Here is a 20,922-nt window from a genome sequence, read left to right as displayed (position 1 = left end):
TAGATCAGTTTCAAACAGTCCACGCATTCATTATATCACTTTATTTAAGCTGGAAGTATGTTTCGTAAATCACGCTTTATAGTAACATGCAAATGATATTCACTTACTGTACTCCACGTAAAGGGACAAAGCAAGTTATTGAACTTGTCACATATGTGGTCAAGTTTTCGATTAATGAATAATTGACGTCTCTCCAATGATTAATAGAATTTTCTCTGTGTGGCTGTCAGAGTGAAATCATAACCCAAGGATAGAAATCTAAATATTAATGAACACTGTAACAAAATTCGCGTACCGAGCTCGATGGCTGCAGTCGCTTAAGTGCGGCCAGTATCCAGTATTCGGGAGATAGTAGGTTCGAACCCCACTATCGGCAGCCCGAAAAATGGTTTTCCGTGGTTTCCCATTTTCATATCAGGATAATGCTGGGGCTGTACCTTAATTAAGGCCACGGCCGCTTCTTTCCCTCTCCTAGCCCTTTCTTGTCCCATCATCGCCGTAAGACCTATCTGTGTCGGTGAGACGTAAAACAACTAGCAAGAAAAAAATTCGCCACGAAATTCAATGGTAAAATGTCGTGAGATCATACACAGGTAGGCATTACAGCGTTTCAAAATGTACACGAAAATTCCATTATACAACTTCTTGGTGTTCACTTTTACCACATTCTGGTGGGATCGCGGGTATGATATATGTTGCGCATATGAACTTACTCTAGTTTTACGGCCGGATGCCATTCTTGGCGCTAGCCCTACATACAGCAATGTATTCATGTATTACGTTTTTTATGACGATTGTGTGTAAATGACGATGTGTGTACATAGACAAACATTCCTCGAGCTGCAGAAATTGACCAGACGTGACTACAATCCCTGGCTCGGTCAGCAATCGAACCCTGCACTCTCCTAGCCTATAAGCGGTATGTTGACCGCTTAGCCAAGAGGCCAAAGTAACAAGATTTTCTCAAGCTTATCCCAAGTATTTCTGCCGCCCTTCCTGACACGGTGTCATTTTTAAAGTGTATACCCCAATTCGAGATCGATCGGGATTCCAACTCTTCTATCATCCATCCTTACAGCACGTCCAGCATAGTTAAACCTTCTTTTCTTATTTATTCTACAATTTTCTTTATGTCGCACTGTCACAGATAGGTCTTAGAGCGACGATGGGATAGGGAAAGGCTAAGAGTGAGAAAGAAGCGACCGTGGTCTTAATTTACAGCCCCATCATTTGGCTGATGTGAAAATGAGAAACCACAGAAAATCATCTTCAGGGCTCCTCACAGTGGGGTTCGAGCCCACTATCTTGCAAATGCAAGCTCACAGGTGCGTGACCCTGACCGCGTGGCCAACTCGGTTGGTGCCTTATTTACTGAAACATAAGACCGGTACCATGGCTAAATGGTTAGCGTGCTGGCCTTTGGTCACAGGGGTCCCGGGTTCGATTCCCGAGAGGGTCGAGAAATTTAACTATCATTGGTTAATTTCGCTGGCACGGGGGGTTGGGTGTACTGTATGTGCTGTCTTAATCCTCATTTCATCCTCATTACGACGCGCAGGTCGCCTACAGAAGTCAAATAAAAAGACCTGCATCTGGCGAGCCGAACATGTCCTCGGACACCCCCGGCACTAAAAGGCATACGCCATTTAATTTCATTTTTATTGAAACATAATAAACCCACATAAATATGTTAATAAATCCACATTTATTCAAATTTACTACTAAAAATTATGACACAAAAGTTTATAAATTCCCCTAAAGAACTTCCCTTCCCACGCCATGAGTAAGTTTGGTGTTTTAGCCGTCTCTGATTCATAAATATCAATGTTGATTACTAACGTTACCATGTTCCTAATTGAAGATACATTAAATTGGAAGCAATAAATTAATATTTGAACAACGGATGGATTGTAAATTTAACGTCTAGTTTCTGTATCAAGAAGTGAGACGGGTTCATACGCAAATTGGAAACTGACTCAAGTTAATTAAAGCTACGTGTTGTTTCAGAAAGCAACTGCAAGCGACTAACAAGCACTATACTGAAGTGCATGTAATGCATATGGAGCATTCTCAGACTTTATTGTACGAGAAGTTTCTCTGGATAGTGGTTTAACTACTACTACTACGCTCCGAAAACCGTAAAAGTAGTCAGTGAGACGTAAAGCTATTATTATTATTATTATTATTATTATTATTATTATTATTATTATTACACCTGTGGGGTCACGGGTGAAAAACATGTTGCACATGTGGATTTGGCTCTGTTGTGTGAGAATGAAGAGGAGAGCGTTGGGACAAACACGAGCCTCCAGTCCATGAGCCAGAAGAATTAATCAGACGCGATTAAAATCCCCGATCAGGCCGGGAATCGAACCTGGGACCCTCTGAACCGAAGGCCTCAACGCTGACCACTCAGCCAAGGACTCTGACAGTGGTTTAACTCTGAAATTAAAACATCTTATGTGCAGTCGTTACCTCTGCTTCGAATTTAGTTGGTGTGCCGTGACGTGTTGTGGGTGGTGAGTGCACCTTTACCGTTTCGAAGAATGGACACATCAGTGAACCGACTGGAGTCTTTGAAATATGGTTGTACCAAAAAATATTCAAAATGCCGTGGGTAGACTCTCACTAACGATGAGTTTTCCGTCATGCTATGAAATCATGTGAAGTCTTAAACCCTGAAAAAGACAGGGCAACAGTCTGTTTGGTCACATTTTCCAAAATGGTAAATACAGTCTCATACCAGTGATCATAAAAAGCAAGATAGAAGGAAAACTGGCGGAGAAGGTTATCATTGAAGTGGAATCTTTAACACTGGTTCAACATCAACGATACGGCAATTCTGATACGGGAAACGAAAGTAGGAAAAATTATTTCTTGATGGCCGCCAATCCTCTGTGAGGATACATTAGAAGAAGTGGTTTAGCGATGAACAAGTTTTTGGCGAAAATGGGGTAGAAAAGTCCAGCGCCAGGAAAATGGTAGTCGATGCCCTACCTAAAATACAATCTCTGTATTTACATGATGAGAAAGTGGGAAACCAAGGAAAACTATCATCAGGGCTGCCGGCTGTGATGTTCCAACCCACCATCCCTAAGTGCACGTTCATATGTGTTAAAGTGGCTTGGTGAGTGTCTGAGAACACGACTTGTGTTCCTTTCCTGCTGGAATAATGTTTCGATAACCGAGGATTTTGTTGTGGAAGATCCGTATGGATGTTAACAAGAAAACTGTAAACCTGCGTAATATTTCTTTCAGAAGATTATGCAGGTGGAAAAGAGGAGGATGGTATTCTAATTCTCCTGTCCAGAGCAGGATTTTTTCTGATGACACTTTACTTCCACCCTTCTGTGTCAACTAATGAACACACGGAATTCTATCTATCCCATTCAACATAAGCTTGATTGTGCTGTTAATAATAATAATAATAATAATAGTAATAATAATAATAATAATAATAATAATAATAATAATAATAATCATCATCATCTGTTTACCCTCCAGGTTTGGTTTTTCCCTCGGACTCAGCGAGGGATCCCACCTCTATCGCCTCAAGGGCAGTGTCCTGGAGCTTCAGACTCTTGGTCGGGGGATACAACTGGGGAGAATGACCAGTACCTCGCCCAGGCGGCCTCACCTGCTATGCTGAACAGGGGCCTTGTGGAGGGATGGGAAGATTGGAAGGGATAGACAAGGAAGAGGGAAGGAAGCGGCCGTGGCCTTAACTTAGGTACCATCCCGGCATTCGCCTGGAGGAGAAGTGGGAAACCACGGAAAACCACTTCGAGGATGGCTGAGGTGGGAATCGAACCCACCTCTACTCAGTTGACCTCCCGAGGCTGAGTTGACCCCGTTTCAGCCCTCGTACCACTTTTCAAATTTTCGTGGCAGAGCCGGGAATCGAACCCGGACCTCCGGGGGTGGCAGCTAATCATGCTAACCACTACACCACAGAGGCGGACATAATAATAATAATAATAATAATAATAATAATAATTTAAAAATAACGTTATTGGTTTTACGTTCTCTGTGTATGGTACTGTATTTTGTCCCGCAGGATTTATTTAACGTGCTAGCAAATCTGCTGACTCGAGGTTGCTGTATTTCAGAACTTTCAAATTCCACTGCTGAGCCACTCAATAACTTCTCCACTTCATCTTCAGACAATAGGCCTATAATTCACAAACCTTGAAGTTCAGGCAATTCTCTGTGTTTTTCTTTACAGTATTTTCCTGCAAGTTATAAAAGGAGGGAAGGGAGAAAACTGCAACAGGACCTCACTCCTTTCTGGGTTGTTTCTTCTGTTCTACACTCTACGATTATTACGTTTGTAATTTTATTTATATAATACAGTAGATAACATTTATTTCTCTGTATATGATTCCAATAATATTCTGAACCGAAATCTTAATATTTTAATTTTTTCAAAAATCGGAACTATAGTATATTGCTGTCTTAACGCTGCTCCCATATTTAAACAAGGAAATATCTCCATGACAGAATCGGGAATGAAATCCGTTCGACCCGAATGGGAATTGACAATCGTACCCACAGAGCCACGACATGAATATAAGAGTTACTATCGCCGCTGTGACAGTCAGACAAATTCCTTGCAGTCTGTCCTCATCGCAAAATACTAAGAAACAGCAGGCATCATAAAGTACATTTGATTGCTGAAGCCCATTGAGTACCGAACAATTGGCTGAGTGGTTAGGGTCATGTTGCTATCAGCTTGCATTCGGGAGACAGTGGTTTCGAACCCTATTGTCGGCAACATAGGTGATTTTCCGTAGTTTTCGATTTTGTACCTAATTAAGGCCACAGTTGAACCCTAATTAAGGCCACGGTTGCTTCCTTTTCACTCCTAGTGCTCTCCTATCTGTGTCAGTGCGACGTAAAGCAGATTGTAAAAGGTTCATCAGAGCCAACATGTACAAGGTCTACGGAGAGCTACACGCTACACTGCATCTCCGACCCTGGGTCTCACAGAAGGTTAGATATATTCATTTTACCACGACAGCCTACAGCGATTCACCCCTCAGATGGGAAGTTAATGATAGCCAGGTAACTGAGTTCCACAAGGAGAAATGTCATGTAGGGTCCGGATTTTCATGCAGTAACAGGTTAGATTGCAAACTAATTTGGTTAGTAGGAAGTGTCGGCCACCCGCTCTTCCATAGTGTAGCAAGAGTAACATATATTGTAGGGGTTCTGATAAACCGTACCCCTAATGTTTATGCAAACCCCGTAGCATAATCGTTGTGAAGGTAGACTATATTTGCTACTCGCTTCAGTAAGTTTGCATTTTAACCTATCAATGCTTAAAAATCCGGGCTCTAGTCATAAGTTAGTTATGAACCGACCGTTCATTATTACTGTATAAAATATCGTCTGATATCCATCAGTGTTATTGGACTCATGATAAGAGTCCCAAGGTATTATCCCGAAACTTTTTCTGTTAAATTTTAAATTGAATAATGTCTTTATTAAGCAAGTGTTCATTTCTGTACTCAAAGAATCACTGCCTATCTAATAGAATAATTTGTGTGGCGTTCAAGAGTTTAAATATATCTTGTTTATATTCCAAATACTACAATCTATAATCAAATGTCCAACTCGTTGGCTGAACGGTCAGCGTACTGGCCTTCGGTTCAGAGGGTCCCGTGTTCGATTCCCGGCCGGGTCGGGGATTTTAACCTGAATTGGTTAATTCCAACGGCACGGGGGCTGCGTGTATGTGTTGTCTCCATCATAATTTCATCCTCATTATGACGCGCAGGTCGCCTACGGGTGTCAAATAGAAAGACCTGCACCTGGCGAGCCGAACCCGTCCTGGGATATCCCGGCACTAAAAGCCATACGACATTTGATTTCATTTTGTAATCAAATGATCACAATTTGTACTAAATTTATGTTAATGTTCTTACAGTGGATGGATAAAACTGTATACCATTCTTCTTCTACCGTATTTTCCACCCCTGTGGGGTCGCGAGTGCGATATAGTGTCACACATGTGGATCTGACTGTATTTTACGGCTGGACGCCCTTCCTACAGCCAACTCTATGTGGAGGGATGTGTGTTCCTGTGGTGGTTGCTGGTGTGGTTGGGACAACTACGAATACATTGTCCCCGAGCCAGAAGAATTAATCAGAAGCGATTAACATCTCCAACCCGACCAGGAACCGAACCCGCGGCCTTCTGAACAGAAGGCCTCAACGCTGACCATTCAACCAAGGAGACATACAGTTAAAATATGTATATCAATATTGTTTATTATTAATATGTAAAGCGTCAATATTAGCACAAGAGCATATTTAGTATGCTTTATATAAGGAAGAAGCATTTACAATCAATTCATCTTCACTATATCGGAAAACAAGCATGCGCCAAAATTGAAAGTGATAAATGGGAGAATCCAAAGAAAAACGAACAAAGATGATTCAGCTAAAACTTTCTGAAGTACAGACTTCGTTCCCTCGCACTTGAGAGCTGTGCAGTAACCTGGGGATGTCATGGCTGACCTTTCGTGACAGCTGTCACGATAAAACACTTGCTGTGGGATGCAACGAGGCACATATTATTTCCAAGCCAGTGCACCTATAGCGACGTCCCTAAGTGTCTTAACCTCTTTATCATGTGTCGGGTGCCGTGAGTTGCGGGTAGCCGAGTGTTAAGGCGTTGTCTGATACGCAGCATGAAATGTGCGGGAAGGGAAGGCACAACAGAAACTTGGGTCCTTCGCAAAGATAAATGGGATCTCAGCAAATCCAGAAACAATGGAGTGTATTTAACAGATTAGGGAGAACGTTAAAGGGCCAAAATACTGTCGAAACTAACTCGCGTAAAGTGTGTAAGATTGTGGACGTCAGGCACGAGGCGAAGAGATTATCTACAGGGTTGTGTGTTACCGCTACTTCCATATTAAAAAAGAAGAAATTTCCTGGGCGGAATCGGGCACTGGTACTACTTTATGTGACCGAGAAAGTTCTTACTATTTTAAGTAGTAAAGTAATGATATTATCAGGCCTTATAATATCAATCAGAGAAACTTTTCCGACTTCGTCAAAGAAAAGAAATTACGTCCATGAAAGTCAGGGAGAGGAGAAACATATCTTGTCAGTGATTTTATGTCATACTTTCGGCGACGCTGGTATGATACAGTCGAATATCCAGAAGGTAGTAGCCCAATAATTAATTAGTATACAGCCCCAGCATTTGCCTGATGTGAAAATTTTTATGCCGACGGTATGGTTTGACCCGCAGTCTGTCGAATGCAAGTCTACAGCTACGCAATCCGAAACACGTATTCAACCCGCTCGGCGATGAGAAACATCCTAGGTCTTTCGCCTAGCTTGGAAGGGAATAAGAGTTTACCAAAAGATACCAGATAGGAGAGGTGAAGTGGAGGACTGGGAATAACAAATGTAATCACTCAGCCTGGACTGCAGTGTAGGATTCGGTACATGACAACAGGTATATATTCCCCCAAGTAGGAAATCTTCGGTGAAGAGACCAAAGGGTAATAGAGATCCTAGCATTATGGGAACTGTTCTCGTTCTTTGAACTTCTACAGCGTGTCTGTCTAGTTTGATAACCTCACTAGTACTGCCTGGAATCTGAACTACAGCTACCTTACTTAGAAGCTTGTCAGAGTCATTCGGGTACCATCCGTGCTTTTTTTTTTACAAATTGCTTTACGTCGCACCGACATGGATATATCTTATGCAACGATGGGATAGCAAAGGGCTAGGAGATGGAAGAAAGCAGCCGGTGCCCTAGGTAAGGTACAGCCTGGTGTAAAAGTGGTAAACCACGGAAAACCATCTTCAGGACTGTCGACAGTGGGGTTCGAACCCACTATCTCCCTGATGCAAGCTCACAGCTGCGCGTCCCTATCCGCAAGGCCAACTCGCCAGGGCCAGTCTGGGAAAGGGATATGCAGGATGTAACAATAAGGTATGGCCGAACTTTCAAGACATATTCCTCACACGTAGAAGAACATACATTATATGGAGATGGATCTGGAAACTCTTTATTTCCACGCGAGAGCTCATTTTATACGACTATACATAGAACAGTGATTATGAGAATCACACAGAAAAATAACACTGATATGGCGAGCTGTAGATTATTCCATTTACAAAAATACATCGATATTCGCTGAGAACTAACAAGCGGTCTTGGACACACTCTTTTAGCTTGAACACCAACGTTGCTTTCCCTTCAGGCTGACAAATTGCGAATACGAAGCCGAGTGAACTTTATATGCGATTAGCGTATCTAAGACGATCTACCTTCTATTGTCTTCATTAGGGAGAGCACGGAGTTAATTATTTACATGTCATTGACCTAAATGTATCTCCTGCTGACTTCCTAATTCTTTGAGGGATCCTTCTGTTTCTTTAAACACATAACTAACTAACTAACTAACTAACTAACTAACTAACTAACTAACTAACTAACTAACTAACTAACTGCACGAGTGAATAGTTTATAACGTGGACCATAAACTCGAGAGAAGTATGAGTTCGAAATTCACCATTTTCGTTCCTTGAAATACTTTCTTTTTTCCTATTTTCCACTCCAGATGAACGCCAAGAAAATATACGCACATAATATTCTCTCCTTTCTTTTCGCATTCCCATCTCCTATAAAGACTCAGCTAAAAATTACCTGGGTAGTTGATCAAATACTTGCTACCAGTCGTATTCCACATTAATAAATGTTCAGAATATTCTACTCACTGTCTGATAGGGTGGTAGAGAAAGATTCCTTTACCTCGCGAATAGCCGTGCGGTTAGGGGCGCGCAGCTGGGAGCTTACATCCGGGAGATAGGGGGTTGGAAACACTGTCGGCAGCCCCGAAGATGGTTTTCCGTGCTTTACCACTTTCACACCAGGCAAATGGGGCTCTACTTTAATTAAGGCCACAGCCGCTTCTTTTCCACTCCTAGGCCTTTCCTATCCCATCGTCACCATAAGACCTTTCTGTGTCGGTGCGACGTAAAGCAAATTGTAAAAAGAAAAAAAAACGCATGTTAGAGGATGGTATAAAAGAAATCTCATTACGTTTGAGAAGTACGGCTAATAAATAAGCGATCCCGGAGTAAGAGTTCTTAAATATTTAAAATGAGCTAACTTGTGTTAACTTGCTCACGGAAGACAGAACAATGGTGCCAATCGTGAAATATGAATGTTACTCCAATTAATGTGAAGCAAGTAGCCGACAAGCGCATCGTCTCGTTACCATGGAGACTGTTCATGCAGATTAGGTAACGGACGAATCCTACGCAGCCGTATAAGTAATTTTACCAAACCGAAACAATTTAAGTGTACTAGCTGTTGCTATCTATTATACACCATAGTTCATCACTGTAACCTCTACGTTTGCTTGGAAATCAGAAGATCGGCGCCACCTTGTTCCCGAAGCATGCAGTAAGTTTTTGTAACCACTCAGCGACCTTCAATCTTTCTTCTTCTACTTCATCCAAATGTCGACATATATGGTTTCGATGGCCGCCTCGTCTGTCAAATTGTGTGATTGAATCCTGATTCAGTCGGCCACTTACGAGGTATTTTTATTGGCGTTTTAATGTGAGACACCTGCAACAGTAAATTTATCTTTCAAAATTCTAGCTCATTATTAAGTAAACCATAAACTAATAATAATAATAATAATAATAATAATAATAATAATAATAATAATAATAATAATAATATAATAAACGCTGTGTCTACAATGTGCCTTCAAATTCTATAGATTTTAAGAGATGTCAATCCCAATTCGTTGAAAACCGGTAATCGCACCTAGGAGTGGAGGAATTTATGTTCGCAATTAATATTGTCACGAAGAATGACAAGGAGATTATTCTCTAGAAAATCTGAAGAAGAATGTACACCATCTTGCCGAGGTTTTACTGTATCAGAAAGTTTGAGACCACTTTACTTAATATTTTATATTTAAGATGATTTAGGAACACGTTGCTTGGAAATATTACGTACCAGTATAACGGAATTGCATGCCACTAAATTGTTGTTTGCCTAAATTTTGCTCTTAACCGAACATTCTATATTTGAAATCATATTTTGGACAACACGCTAAGAATGTATGTTTGCAGGACTTATTTACGCACTCCTACGGTATAATGTACTTAAGGGTTCGTTTTTCTTTACACATAAGCATATGAAAATGAACACAACGAAAATTGTTCTGATGGATGGCGTATGATATCCATATGTGGCTGGGAGGCATGACCAGTCTTTAGGGAAATAAAGGATAGGAAGAGTATTGTGAGATATGGCCTTTTGACCGAACAGCGACGATATATGTTTTAAGAATACTTAATTGAAAGTACCATCAAGATGCATTACAATAGGCCTAGTTAAACAGTTCCCTTAAGAGGACCACGATGACGACGACCGGAGTTACACTTTGTCCTGAACGTGTTTTTAACAAATACACACTCCAGGAAAGACTCCACAATCACCAAGTTATCAGACGGCCTCAGTCACACTATGTACACGGGACTGATGGTCAGGATAGTCCCAAGCCCCTCCCCCTCCACGTCTTCACTTAACACAAACATACAGCAGCATACAATGATCTGTCTCACACGATGAACTCTTTACTGTGATCCAAGTGGAAGCATTCAACATCCTGGTCCATCTTTGTTACGTGTCTTGGGCCACATAACATTCCTCTGTAAACTACCAAGCGGTTAACGTGTAGTTAGAAGTCAGTATTACTTGCACAAGAGTGTACAGTCGGTCTGAAGTACCGCTGCCACAACAACTTTCAGTTAAAACTTTCACTCACAAGTAAGTCGACTGTCTGGTTTAAGTAAAACCCGTTCCTCTCAATGAGACGTTGCCCACTTGAGCATATTGTAAACGTTATTGGGCTGCGAGGTACGTGTGCCCCCGAGAGTGAAATTATGGCCAGTGCCAATACTACTATTACTACTACTACTACTACTACTAATAATAATAATATTCACAATTTTGCTTCACGGTTTTGTTCACAGATAGGTCATACAGAAAAGAAGGGGTAGGAAAGGGCTAGGAGTGGAAAGGAAGTGGCCGTGGCCATAATTAAGGCACAACCGCAGCATTTTTCTGGTGTGAAAATGGAAAACCACGGAAAACCATCTTCAGGGCTGCTGATAGTGGAGTTTGAACGCATTATCTCCGGAATAGCAACTCACAGCTGTGCGACTCTAACCGCACGACCAAATCGCTCGGTAAACATCATCATCATCATCATCATCATCATGATGTCCGCCTCTGTAGCGTAACGGTTAGTGTGATTAGCTGCCGTCCTCGGGGGCCCGGGTTCGATTCCCGGTACTGCCAGAAATTTAAGAGTGGCAGGAGGGCTGGTATGTGATTGAAATGGTACATGCAGCTCACCTCCAATGGGGTGTACCTGAAAAGAGCTGCACCACCTCGGGATGAGGACACGAGTTTTTTTATCATCATGATATGTGAGGCCGCGATATGATTTCACCATTAATTATCTGTGTGTTGGACTGTTATTGAAATATATCTCATCAGATTATTTGCAAATTTCTTGTTTCTTTTTTTCTACGTGGATGGAGTAGGCTATTGTTTTCCGAAGTATTACGTTTCACCTAGTTTTCTCTGTATTATTAATAATATTGTTATTATTCAATTACGAATTTATTTCGAAGACTATTTTACTCAAAAATGGAGAAGATATAGTTTGATCTTTACTGACCTAATCCATGCTTTCCTTTGTTCATGGGATTATTTTTATAATTAGCACATGTACCCGTAATCCGCTACGGTATTTTACATTGTATACGGATTTCTCCGTAAATTACTGTAAAGGAAGTGAGTAAGATTATATTAAATTGCACGTTTCTCAGTGCTATATGAGAAACAAAACAGGGAGGACACCAATCTTTGTTTCCGATGTAAGGGAGGCAATGGGGAAGTTCTGTTGATAATAGCGGGTCACATTTCCTACTGCCAATCACAATCGAGTTCGGGAGTTTCTACTATAACGGCAGGCTCATTTGGCAACTGCCATTCACAGTAGAGATGGAGAGTTTTCATAATAAAGACAGGCCCCTTTTCCTAATCCATTGACAATCTAGCTAGAGAGCTTTGATTTCAATCGAGAAATGCAGCGCAATCTAACGTATTAACAATCGGGACACGACAATCCCATTAAGTCATAGGACCAAAGTTGTAGATCTCTCCAAATTGAAAGGCGATTGTGCTATCTGTTTTACAATACGACTTATCGTTTAGCCACCAACAACCACAAAACAAAGGTCTGCGCTGTCATTAAAATGCATTCATATTTTGATATTATTCGGGGCCAAAAGTTGTACATTTGAACAGCTTGGAATTTTCCCTCAAAGAAAAGTGTGTCTAGGTTTCGGGATTAGCACTCGCATATATACGGAGTAATTAAGGAAGAAAGTAATACAGTTGAGGAAGTTGAAATTAGTAGAAAATAGGAATATAACTGAGGACAGCCGTATAGGAGAACTATGTAAATATAGCCTAAAGTGGATGTATTTGAAAATAAAATGCCCCTCAATAAATTGTGATGGTATGAGTCACGGATGTAAGAAGTCGATAACAGAGGAGAAATTTAGGTGCAGGGATTCTTAGGTAAACAGATAAGAAGATGACTCGTGATATAATTAATCCTCAAGAGGCAAGGCAGAGGCAAGAAATTGAGGCGGAAAACAGTAGAATAGAAATACAGTAAAAATTATAGTAAATTCCAGAAAACACTTTACGGTGTGAAATAATGGACTACACTCCGCGGTACTGTTCAAATATTAACAACGCCCCTTAGTGCTATTCGAGGGCGATTCTAACTTCCAAGGATATTCCGCCGATATCCCTCAGAATAGCCGATTGACGTCTCTCTTGCTTTCTACCTAAGGAACAACCACGAGTTTACAGGAATGATGACGAAAATAGTAATACGTTACTTCCCTGCTGGCAAGTTGTCAGAGACGTTGCCATGGTAACCTGTAGCTTCATTGTCGTTTTGTCGGTAACTCAATGCAGAGTATGAGACCCGCAGGAAATACAGTAGTAATTTTCTTCGTCATTAAAGAGTAAGTGAAATTATGTACATAACGAGAGTTTATTATAATAAAGGGACGTTTCACATACAGTCAACGGATTTTACAGAAAATCAATAGTAGCCTATAAGAGAATATGGAAGAAAACTGTTCTGGTGTTCTTATAAACCCCACGTATATTCATAGATTTTTAAATGATATGCATATCAAAACCTTCCCTGGGTTGAACGAAAAATATGAAGTTTGGTCGCTATCTATCCTGCTGTTTCGCCGTGATGGTGGAACAAACAAACAGACACGAAAAATATACGTATAAAACCACTGATACGGTCTTGAGTTGACCTAAAACGGATAAATATCTGAAAATTTCGCAAAACAAACAAAATTACAGACAGCTGACCCCCTACAGTTTTATTTATATAGATAATAGAAACTACTGATGTAATTAAATACAAGTTCCATTAGTACGGCTGCCACAACAGTTAATTTAAACAAATTATGAAACCATTAAAAACTCAGATGAGAGCAGAATTATCAGCAACTCTATCCATGACCTTTGAATGCATTACGTTGTTAGTATGAATAACAATTTTTTACCTTACTGGTGTATATGCTATTATTTCTGTGGCAAGTAATGATGATGCGCACACCGAGGTCAGGCTCATAACTGTAATTATTATCAATCAGACCGCGAGCGTCAAAAATACATTAATCGCTAACTAGGATACAGGTAGCTAGCTGCTGAGTTTATATGAGGAGAATACATGCTCCTGGTGTGATCCTATACATAAATCATAAATGATTGAACTAAATTTTGAAGACTTAGATTTTTCTCGTGACTATATCGTCAAGCCCTGAGGCACTTTCACTCCCGTAAAGCCCACCTCTGCTGTAGCAATAATAATAATAATAATAATAATAATAATAATAATAATAATAATAATAATAATAATAATAATAATACCGAGCTCGATAGCTGCAGTCGCTTAAGTGCGGCCAGTATCCAGTATTCGGGAGATAGTAGGTTCGAACCCCACTGTCGGCAGCCCTGAAAATGGTTTTCCGTGGTTTCCCATTTTCACACCAGGCAAATGCTGGGGCTGTACCTTAGTTAAGGCCACGGCCGCTTCCTTCCCACTCCTAGCCCTTTCCTATCCCATCGTCGCCATAAGACCTATCTGTGTCGGTGCGACGTAAAGCAAGTAGCAAAAAAAAAAAAAATAATAATCTCAACACCCTGTCAACAAACAGAGTTTTGGAGACATCAGAATCTGGAAGGTCGCTTTTTAAAGTATCAGTAAAACTATTGACATTGTTCTTACAAATTTCAATACTCTTAAATAGCAACCAGCTGTGTCAGGATTTGAATCCATAGTTTAGAATAGAGAAGGTGAAGCAACTATCCAGTAATGCTTCTCAGTCCTTCACAAATTCTCGCTTCACTGATTTGACTTTATTAACTTCTTAGTTATTTGAGACCTAGTTTCATTAAGATTACCTTATGGACAGCTACATTTAATTTACACACACACGGCTTCTGAATGATCCTATACATCATGCAGACATCCATAATATACAGCGTGGCTCCAACCAACGCTATATTACGTTACCGTGAGGTCAGGCCGTATTTAACAATTTTTCCACTCTCATTCAACCGCAGCAAGTCATTGATTTATCAAATATCGTGAATTAGAAAGGGATGAAACCGAGAATAAATATCATATAGGCCTAGGTGAAAATAAGTATGCAGTAATATACTGATGTGGAAAAATTAAGAGTAATGGAGTGCATTGATGGATACACCGTTTGTATTAAAGCAGTATTGTATTTTCATCTCAACCTGGTTGTACAAGTGTTATGCCTATTGCTCACGGTAAAATGTTTCGTAAAATTTGTTGTACAATTAATTTTATAAAAATTTGGTGAAAACAAGTTGTGTTGCTCACGGTAAAATTATTTTATAAAACCCGTGGAAACATCAGGACGGCCATCTATATACTTCTGAACTAAGATATGTATGTGCTGCCATCTATCGATAAACTTTTAAACCAAGAATCAGCTGTTCAACTTACAATGTTTTTGAGTGTATGGCTCCAACAAACAAAGCAAAACTTGCTGCTTTAGCTGCAATTATATGTTGTACAGTGGTAAAAAGGAAGAAAAGAAATGCCAGGAAATGCTGGACCCGGGATTGGATCAAAAGAAGAGAAGAAGGTCCTTGGTCGAAAATTAGTTGAGGTTAGAAGACCAGTATTCATATAGGAATTCGCCGATTGTGTTTTTTGCCCCTCTTCTTGCATTTCTGCTGTGGTCAAGTGGCGTTTTAACTTCGTACAAACAAGGCTATTTCTGGTATTCATCAGTAAAACACTAACAGCTTCCTTAGTCCACCCGGATCCTGCCATTTTAGAAGAAAGTGTTTGTTTACAATCGAGCTTCACAATCTTCTCACGACGTAGCGCCAGCATCACCATGATGTCAGCTTCGCTGATTGGTTCGTTTCGTAAAATTAATTTTACGGAATAGAACATGTCCTATTTTATGAAAAGTTTTATCAAAGGTTTTATAAAACTTGAACTTGACCGTGAGCAACAGAAATTTTGTAAAATTTAATTATTGTACAATAAATTTGACAGAAAATTTTACCGTGAGCAACAGGCATAATCTCTGAGAAAACAAACTGAGTAGTTCAACTCAAGTTGGTGATTTCGATCCCGGCTCAGTCCGGTGGTATTTGAAGGTGCTCGAAGACACCAGCCTTGTGTTGGTCGATTTAGCGGCACTTGAAAGAACTTTTGTAGGACAAATTTCTGGCACCACGGTGTCTCCGAAACCATTAGACATATTCTGTAGGGTGTAAAGCCACTAACTTTTTTTTCTTTTGGTTTTACGTTCTGCCCCCCCAGACAGGTCTTACGGCGACACGGCCTAAGGCAGGGACAGGACTAGGAGGGAAATTATCGTGGCCTTAATTGTGGTACAACCCCAGCATTTGCCTGGATTGAAACTGGAAACCACGATAAAACATCTCCAGGGCTGCTGGCGTGACGGTGGCATTTGAATCCACAATCTCCCGAATGCAAACTCACAGCTACGGAACCACAACGGCGCGGTCAACTCCCTCAGTGCATGCATTGATTACTATGCATCCTTAATAGGTTAGGAGCAAGGTAGCCACCAGCTCATCATCTGATGAGTGTGTAGGTTGTTTAATTTTAGCTGCGTAGTGTTGTCTTTCCACGGGCTGCCTAGCTGAGGCTCGATTCACCCGGAAGGGCATGGGGTCGAAGAATTTAGAAACGGTATTTCCACTTATGGTGAGGTACATTGGCCTGAGGTTCACTCAACCTACACCGTTCATTCCGGAGTGTAAAAGCGGCCGGGTATAGAGGTACACGAGTGAGCACCAATATCTACAGACATTAGTAATGATTTCAATTATTCGGGGGTGTTTACGTAGCTTTTTGACAAAAGTTCGCGCTGAATTTTTTAAGTTTTATTTTGTTGATATTATGGGAGATAAATGACATCTACACAGTGAAATTGAACAAATTGCTTAATGTACTGGGAAGTCCTGTGGAGTTATGCCATGCGGTAACAGACAAACTGGCTAAATTCCTGACGAAGCAATTAATACAACTTTATTCATCAATAGGGCAATAATTTGTTCTGAGGACACGGAAAGAAACTTATTTGTAGAAAGTTTAAATAAATAAATAAATAAATAAATAAATAAATAAATAAATAAATAAATAAATAAATAAATTGTTCCTTCAGGCTGAGTAGCTCAAGGTGGTGAAGCGCTGGTCTTCTGAACTGAAGTTCGCTCAGTCCGGTGGTACTTAATGAGCTCAAATACGACAGCCTCGTATCGGTTGATTTACTGACACGAAAACGATCTCTCGTGGGACAAAATTCTGGCACCTTTCCGTTTCCGAAAACCTTTAAAAAGTTTGTAGAATGTAAATCCAATAACACTACACATTAGAAATATTTCGTGTGAAGGAAAAAAATACGGATTGTGTTTGAAAGGAAACTAGTTTCTCAAAGGCGATACATTTTTTAAACTTATCGCATTAAGTCCCACCGAGTACTGGTGGTATAACTCGCCAGCTGCTGAACAGTGCGACGAGTGGCGATAAGAATACTAGTAATCTGCTCACAAAAGTAGTTGACTATAGTTGGTCTTATTCCTACAAGTGTGCGGGAGAGAAATAACTGAGGAGCTCGTCTCACTCACCACCGGGATTGATGTGGAATCGAGAGTCAAAAACTTGCTCTCTGGACTACCTGCCCATAGACTGGCAGCTTCTTACCTGAAAAGAAGAGAAGAGCATTAGTAAGCATTAGTTGAAGTTTGGAAGTGTTTTTCATTTTCATAAAACAAACAAACAAACAAACAAACAAACAAACAAACAAACAAACAAACAAACAAACAAACAAACAAACAAACAAACAAACAAACAAACAAACAAACAAACAAAGACAAATGTATGGAACTAATATAAAATATGGTACACTTTCCAGACTTGAACCGAAGGCCTGCATTTCTCATTTTCATTAACTGCAAACCACATACATAAAAATCGTATCTTCTTAAAAGCCCACCTCCATCTGTACTCCACGTATTTAATTCAGTTCCACCAAGCGCCACAGTCTACCTTATGTCCCATATTTTCAATCAAATGATGCATTAACAACTTGGATCGTATCTTTAATTCCAGAGCCTTAAATCCTAACATGAGCTCATCATTTCATGATACTATGGTCCAAATGTGTGTAGCCTGATTTTATAGAGTTTTTAAGTTAACATTACTTTTTTTAAGAAAAGTGGGCATGTGGCCTTTTCCATATGAGCGATTCAGTTGTGGGGGTATCATTTAGATGGGAAATTCATATCTGTTAAGTTGAAGAATAGTACAGTAGAAGTTAAGGACCATGATGGTGTTTAGATTGGCAACATTTTGTCCACTGGCCCTCCCCCAGATGGCAAAACATTTTACAAATCAAAAATGTAGTGAATTAACTCATTTCCAGTACAAATACTAGTTGATGAGATAAATAACTGTCCATATATACTATACATCATGAATACAAAATTATTAGCAACTCTTTCGAACGACTTATGGAATTGCTAAGCAAATATAGCAGAAGTTTTTATGAAAATAATTTGATTTCTAAGATACAGATATATATTTTATCATAGTGCGCTATCGTTATAAGAGTTTCTTAGCTGGGAAACCAACTGTGAAAACACAAAAGGAGAATATTATTATACTAATGTCCACTAACATTGTGATGAAAAACGTCACAATGAAACATTACATTCTACGTCCGACTCCATGGCTAAATGGTTAGCGTGCTGGCCTTGGTCACACTGGTCCCAGGTTCGATTCCTGGCAGGGTCGGGAAGTTTAACCATCCTTGGTTAATTTCGCTGGCACGGGGGTTGGGTGTATGTGTTGTCTTCATCCTCATTTCATCCTCATTACGACGCGCAGGTCACCTACTGGAGTCAAATCAAAAGACCTGCACCTGGCGAGCCGAACTTGGCCTTGGACACTCCTGGCACTAAAAGCCATACGCCATTTCATTTCCATTTCATTACATTCTACAGCCTAAACGATGTTGATCTGAGTTTTCCCCCCTTAGAATACGACGTAAATAGCTCTTTTCTGCACAGGACGGCGTGTCTTGGTCAAGTTAATAATAATTCGCGAAAAATACGAAAACGTGTAAAATGTAACTTAGTTCCTTTCTCTACCAACCGATGCACCAGTATCTCAATACTGGAATAATATCTGCCCCCTGAGCTATAATAGACGACTGCCGGAGTAATACGGAATCGAGTTTTAAACTTTACAGCACGATCTTGTTCTTTGTCACATGCCAAAGGTAGTGTGAGACTTCATTACAAGGAATGGGTTTCAGTACATGGAATGGCTTTGGAAGTAAGCTGATTTTAGATTGAGAGGGGATGTTTGGGGGATGACAAAGAAGTGGACTGTGCTATAGAGAAAAAAATGATTTATCGTATTACTACTGAGGTTTCATGATACTGAGAACTAATTTTTGAATGGCCCTAAAGGGCGCTGCTACTAGAGTAAGAAATAGACACCTAAATTAAATGTATTGAGAATAGAGTTTTAAATGTTCTGTTCACAATAATGTGTATAAGAAACCTAAGAAGATTGAATGTCCGGTCAGGGAAACTAAACTTGTGTATATTGTCCTAACGTAGTAGTGTACTAGGTTAAATTGAATCACGATGTAGGAAAGCTAATGCAGTAAGCTAACAGTTGCGGACAGCGGTATTCTATAAGAAATAAGTCTCCTTTTGGACGAAACTTTCTCTACATAGGCCTTTTTTAGACAGACTTTGATGTACATGAGTTAAATCTGAGTGGACTCAGGATATTTTGCTCATAATCTGGAAGTAGCAAACATAAAATTAACGAGAATAATTACCAATTCAAGCAGATGGAAACAATGGCAGGAAGAAACTGGCAATGAAGATATGAAGTCTAGGTTGGGAATGAAAACGATGGATGAATCTGTACATATACGCCGGCTTTTCTGATGGACTCTCGTGAGGCGAATGGAAAAGGAAATGTCAGCTAGGAGAATATTGGACTCAGCCATGGAGGGTAAGAACAACAGTGGGAGACGTAGGCCCTATAATTAGACTGTTTTGAATGATTTAGTGAGGAACTCGATGAAGCCATATATTTAGTTGCAAAGAGAGGATTATGAAGTCACTTAGTTAATTTACACAGGATTGCAGACTGAATTCTGAAAGACATAACAGTTATGTATGTATGTATGTATGAATATATATGTATTTTGTACAAGATGTGAGATGAATGGCTCACTTTCATTATAATGGCACTGTATGATTCCATACCTGGTCTCTAATACCTCTATAAAATATTCCCCTCATGGTAATCAGCACGTAATATGTAGACATAACACAGACGGATAGACATATGTCTATTTTGGTGGGAATAAATCTACGCTGCCTAATGGTAATGATTGTTATGACCAAACACACATTGTCTGCTGGTAACACAGCGAAAGCCATTTCCATTTCCATTTTTGTTGGTTGAAAATGTTAAATAAGGATATTGTTAGATGACTCAGTAGTGAATTCTCAAGTTCTTCATCAGAATTCCACCCAAAACCAATATCAACCACAGGATCATGTTTTACTATTCTCCAAGAGATATCAGCTTAATTTATTTTTAGTTTAGTTAATTGCCTTTCTTATTTGGCAGGGCTCAGGCTATGAAGTGTGCTATTATGCCAAACCATATTATGCAAACACCGTTATACAATTTATAGAATAATGTAACTTGTATGCATATAGTATAATCATCGCATATAAAACATCGCATTTCTAACTATCACTACAATTAATTTACTTAACCTCTATAATTTTGCATCCTTATTGATAATTAAGAACTAAATATTAGTTTTGGAATTCGCAGTAACTAAACAAAATGTTTGTGTTGCCTGAATTACCTGGGGGCATTGCCATGAGGTCCAATTTCTTGATATCCATTTTCACTTATATCACTGTTATCACTAAAATTATTTTCATTGCTAAACATTAGTTTTGTTACGTTAGTGAGATCTACTTTCTACAGGTTTGAGCACTGTGAAGGTGAGAAACAGCGTGGTATTTACGCCGTTCGGTCATCTTAGCTATGACAGCTGAGAGAGGAAAGGGCTGATATGAGTTTGGTCTGGGATATTTAAAACGAATCGAGTACAAGTATCGTAGACTCGCTGTAGTCTACATAAGTGTTTTGCTCATACTATTATAAACTAAAACTCCTTAGTCAAATATTG

General features: G+C 39.8%; 1 protein-coding gene across 1 annotated transcript in view; it reads right to left on the bottom strand.

The window, feature by feature from the left end:
• LOC136880930 (uncharacterized) overlaps positions 1–20,632 on the bottom strand; it is a 168,125-nt gene extending 147,493 nt beyond the window's left edge. The window contains exon 1 of the mRNA XM_068229012.1: positions 20,593–20,632. Within this exon, the coding sequence (XP_068085113.1) occupies positions 20,593–20,632 (40 nt within the window). The remainder of the gene's footprint in view (positions 1–20,592) is intronic.
• Positions 20,633–20,922: the final 290 nt, after the last annotated feature.

Source organism: Anabrus simplex, chromosome 1 (assembly GCF_040414725.1).
Source record: "Anabrus simplex isolate iqAnaSimp1 chromosome 1, ASM4041472v1, whole genome shotgun sequence".
NCBI classification, from domain to species: Eukaryota; Metazoa; Arthropoda; class Insecta; order Orthoptera; family Tettigoniidae; genus Anabrus; species Anabrus simplex.
This window is presented reverse-complemented; position numbering and strand designations above follow the sequence as displayed.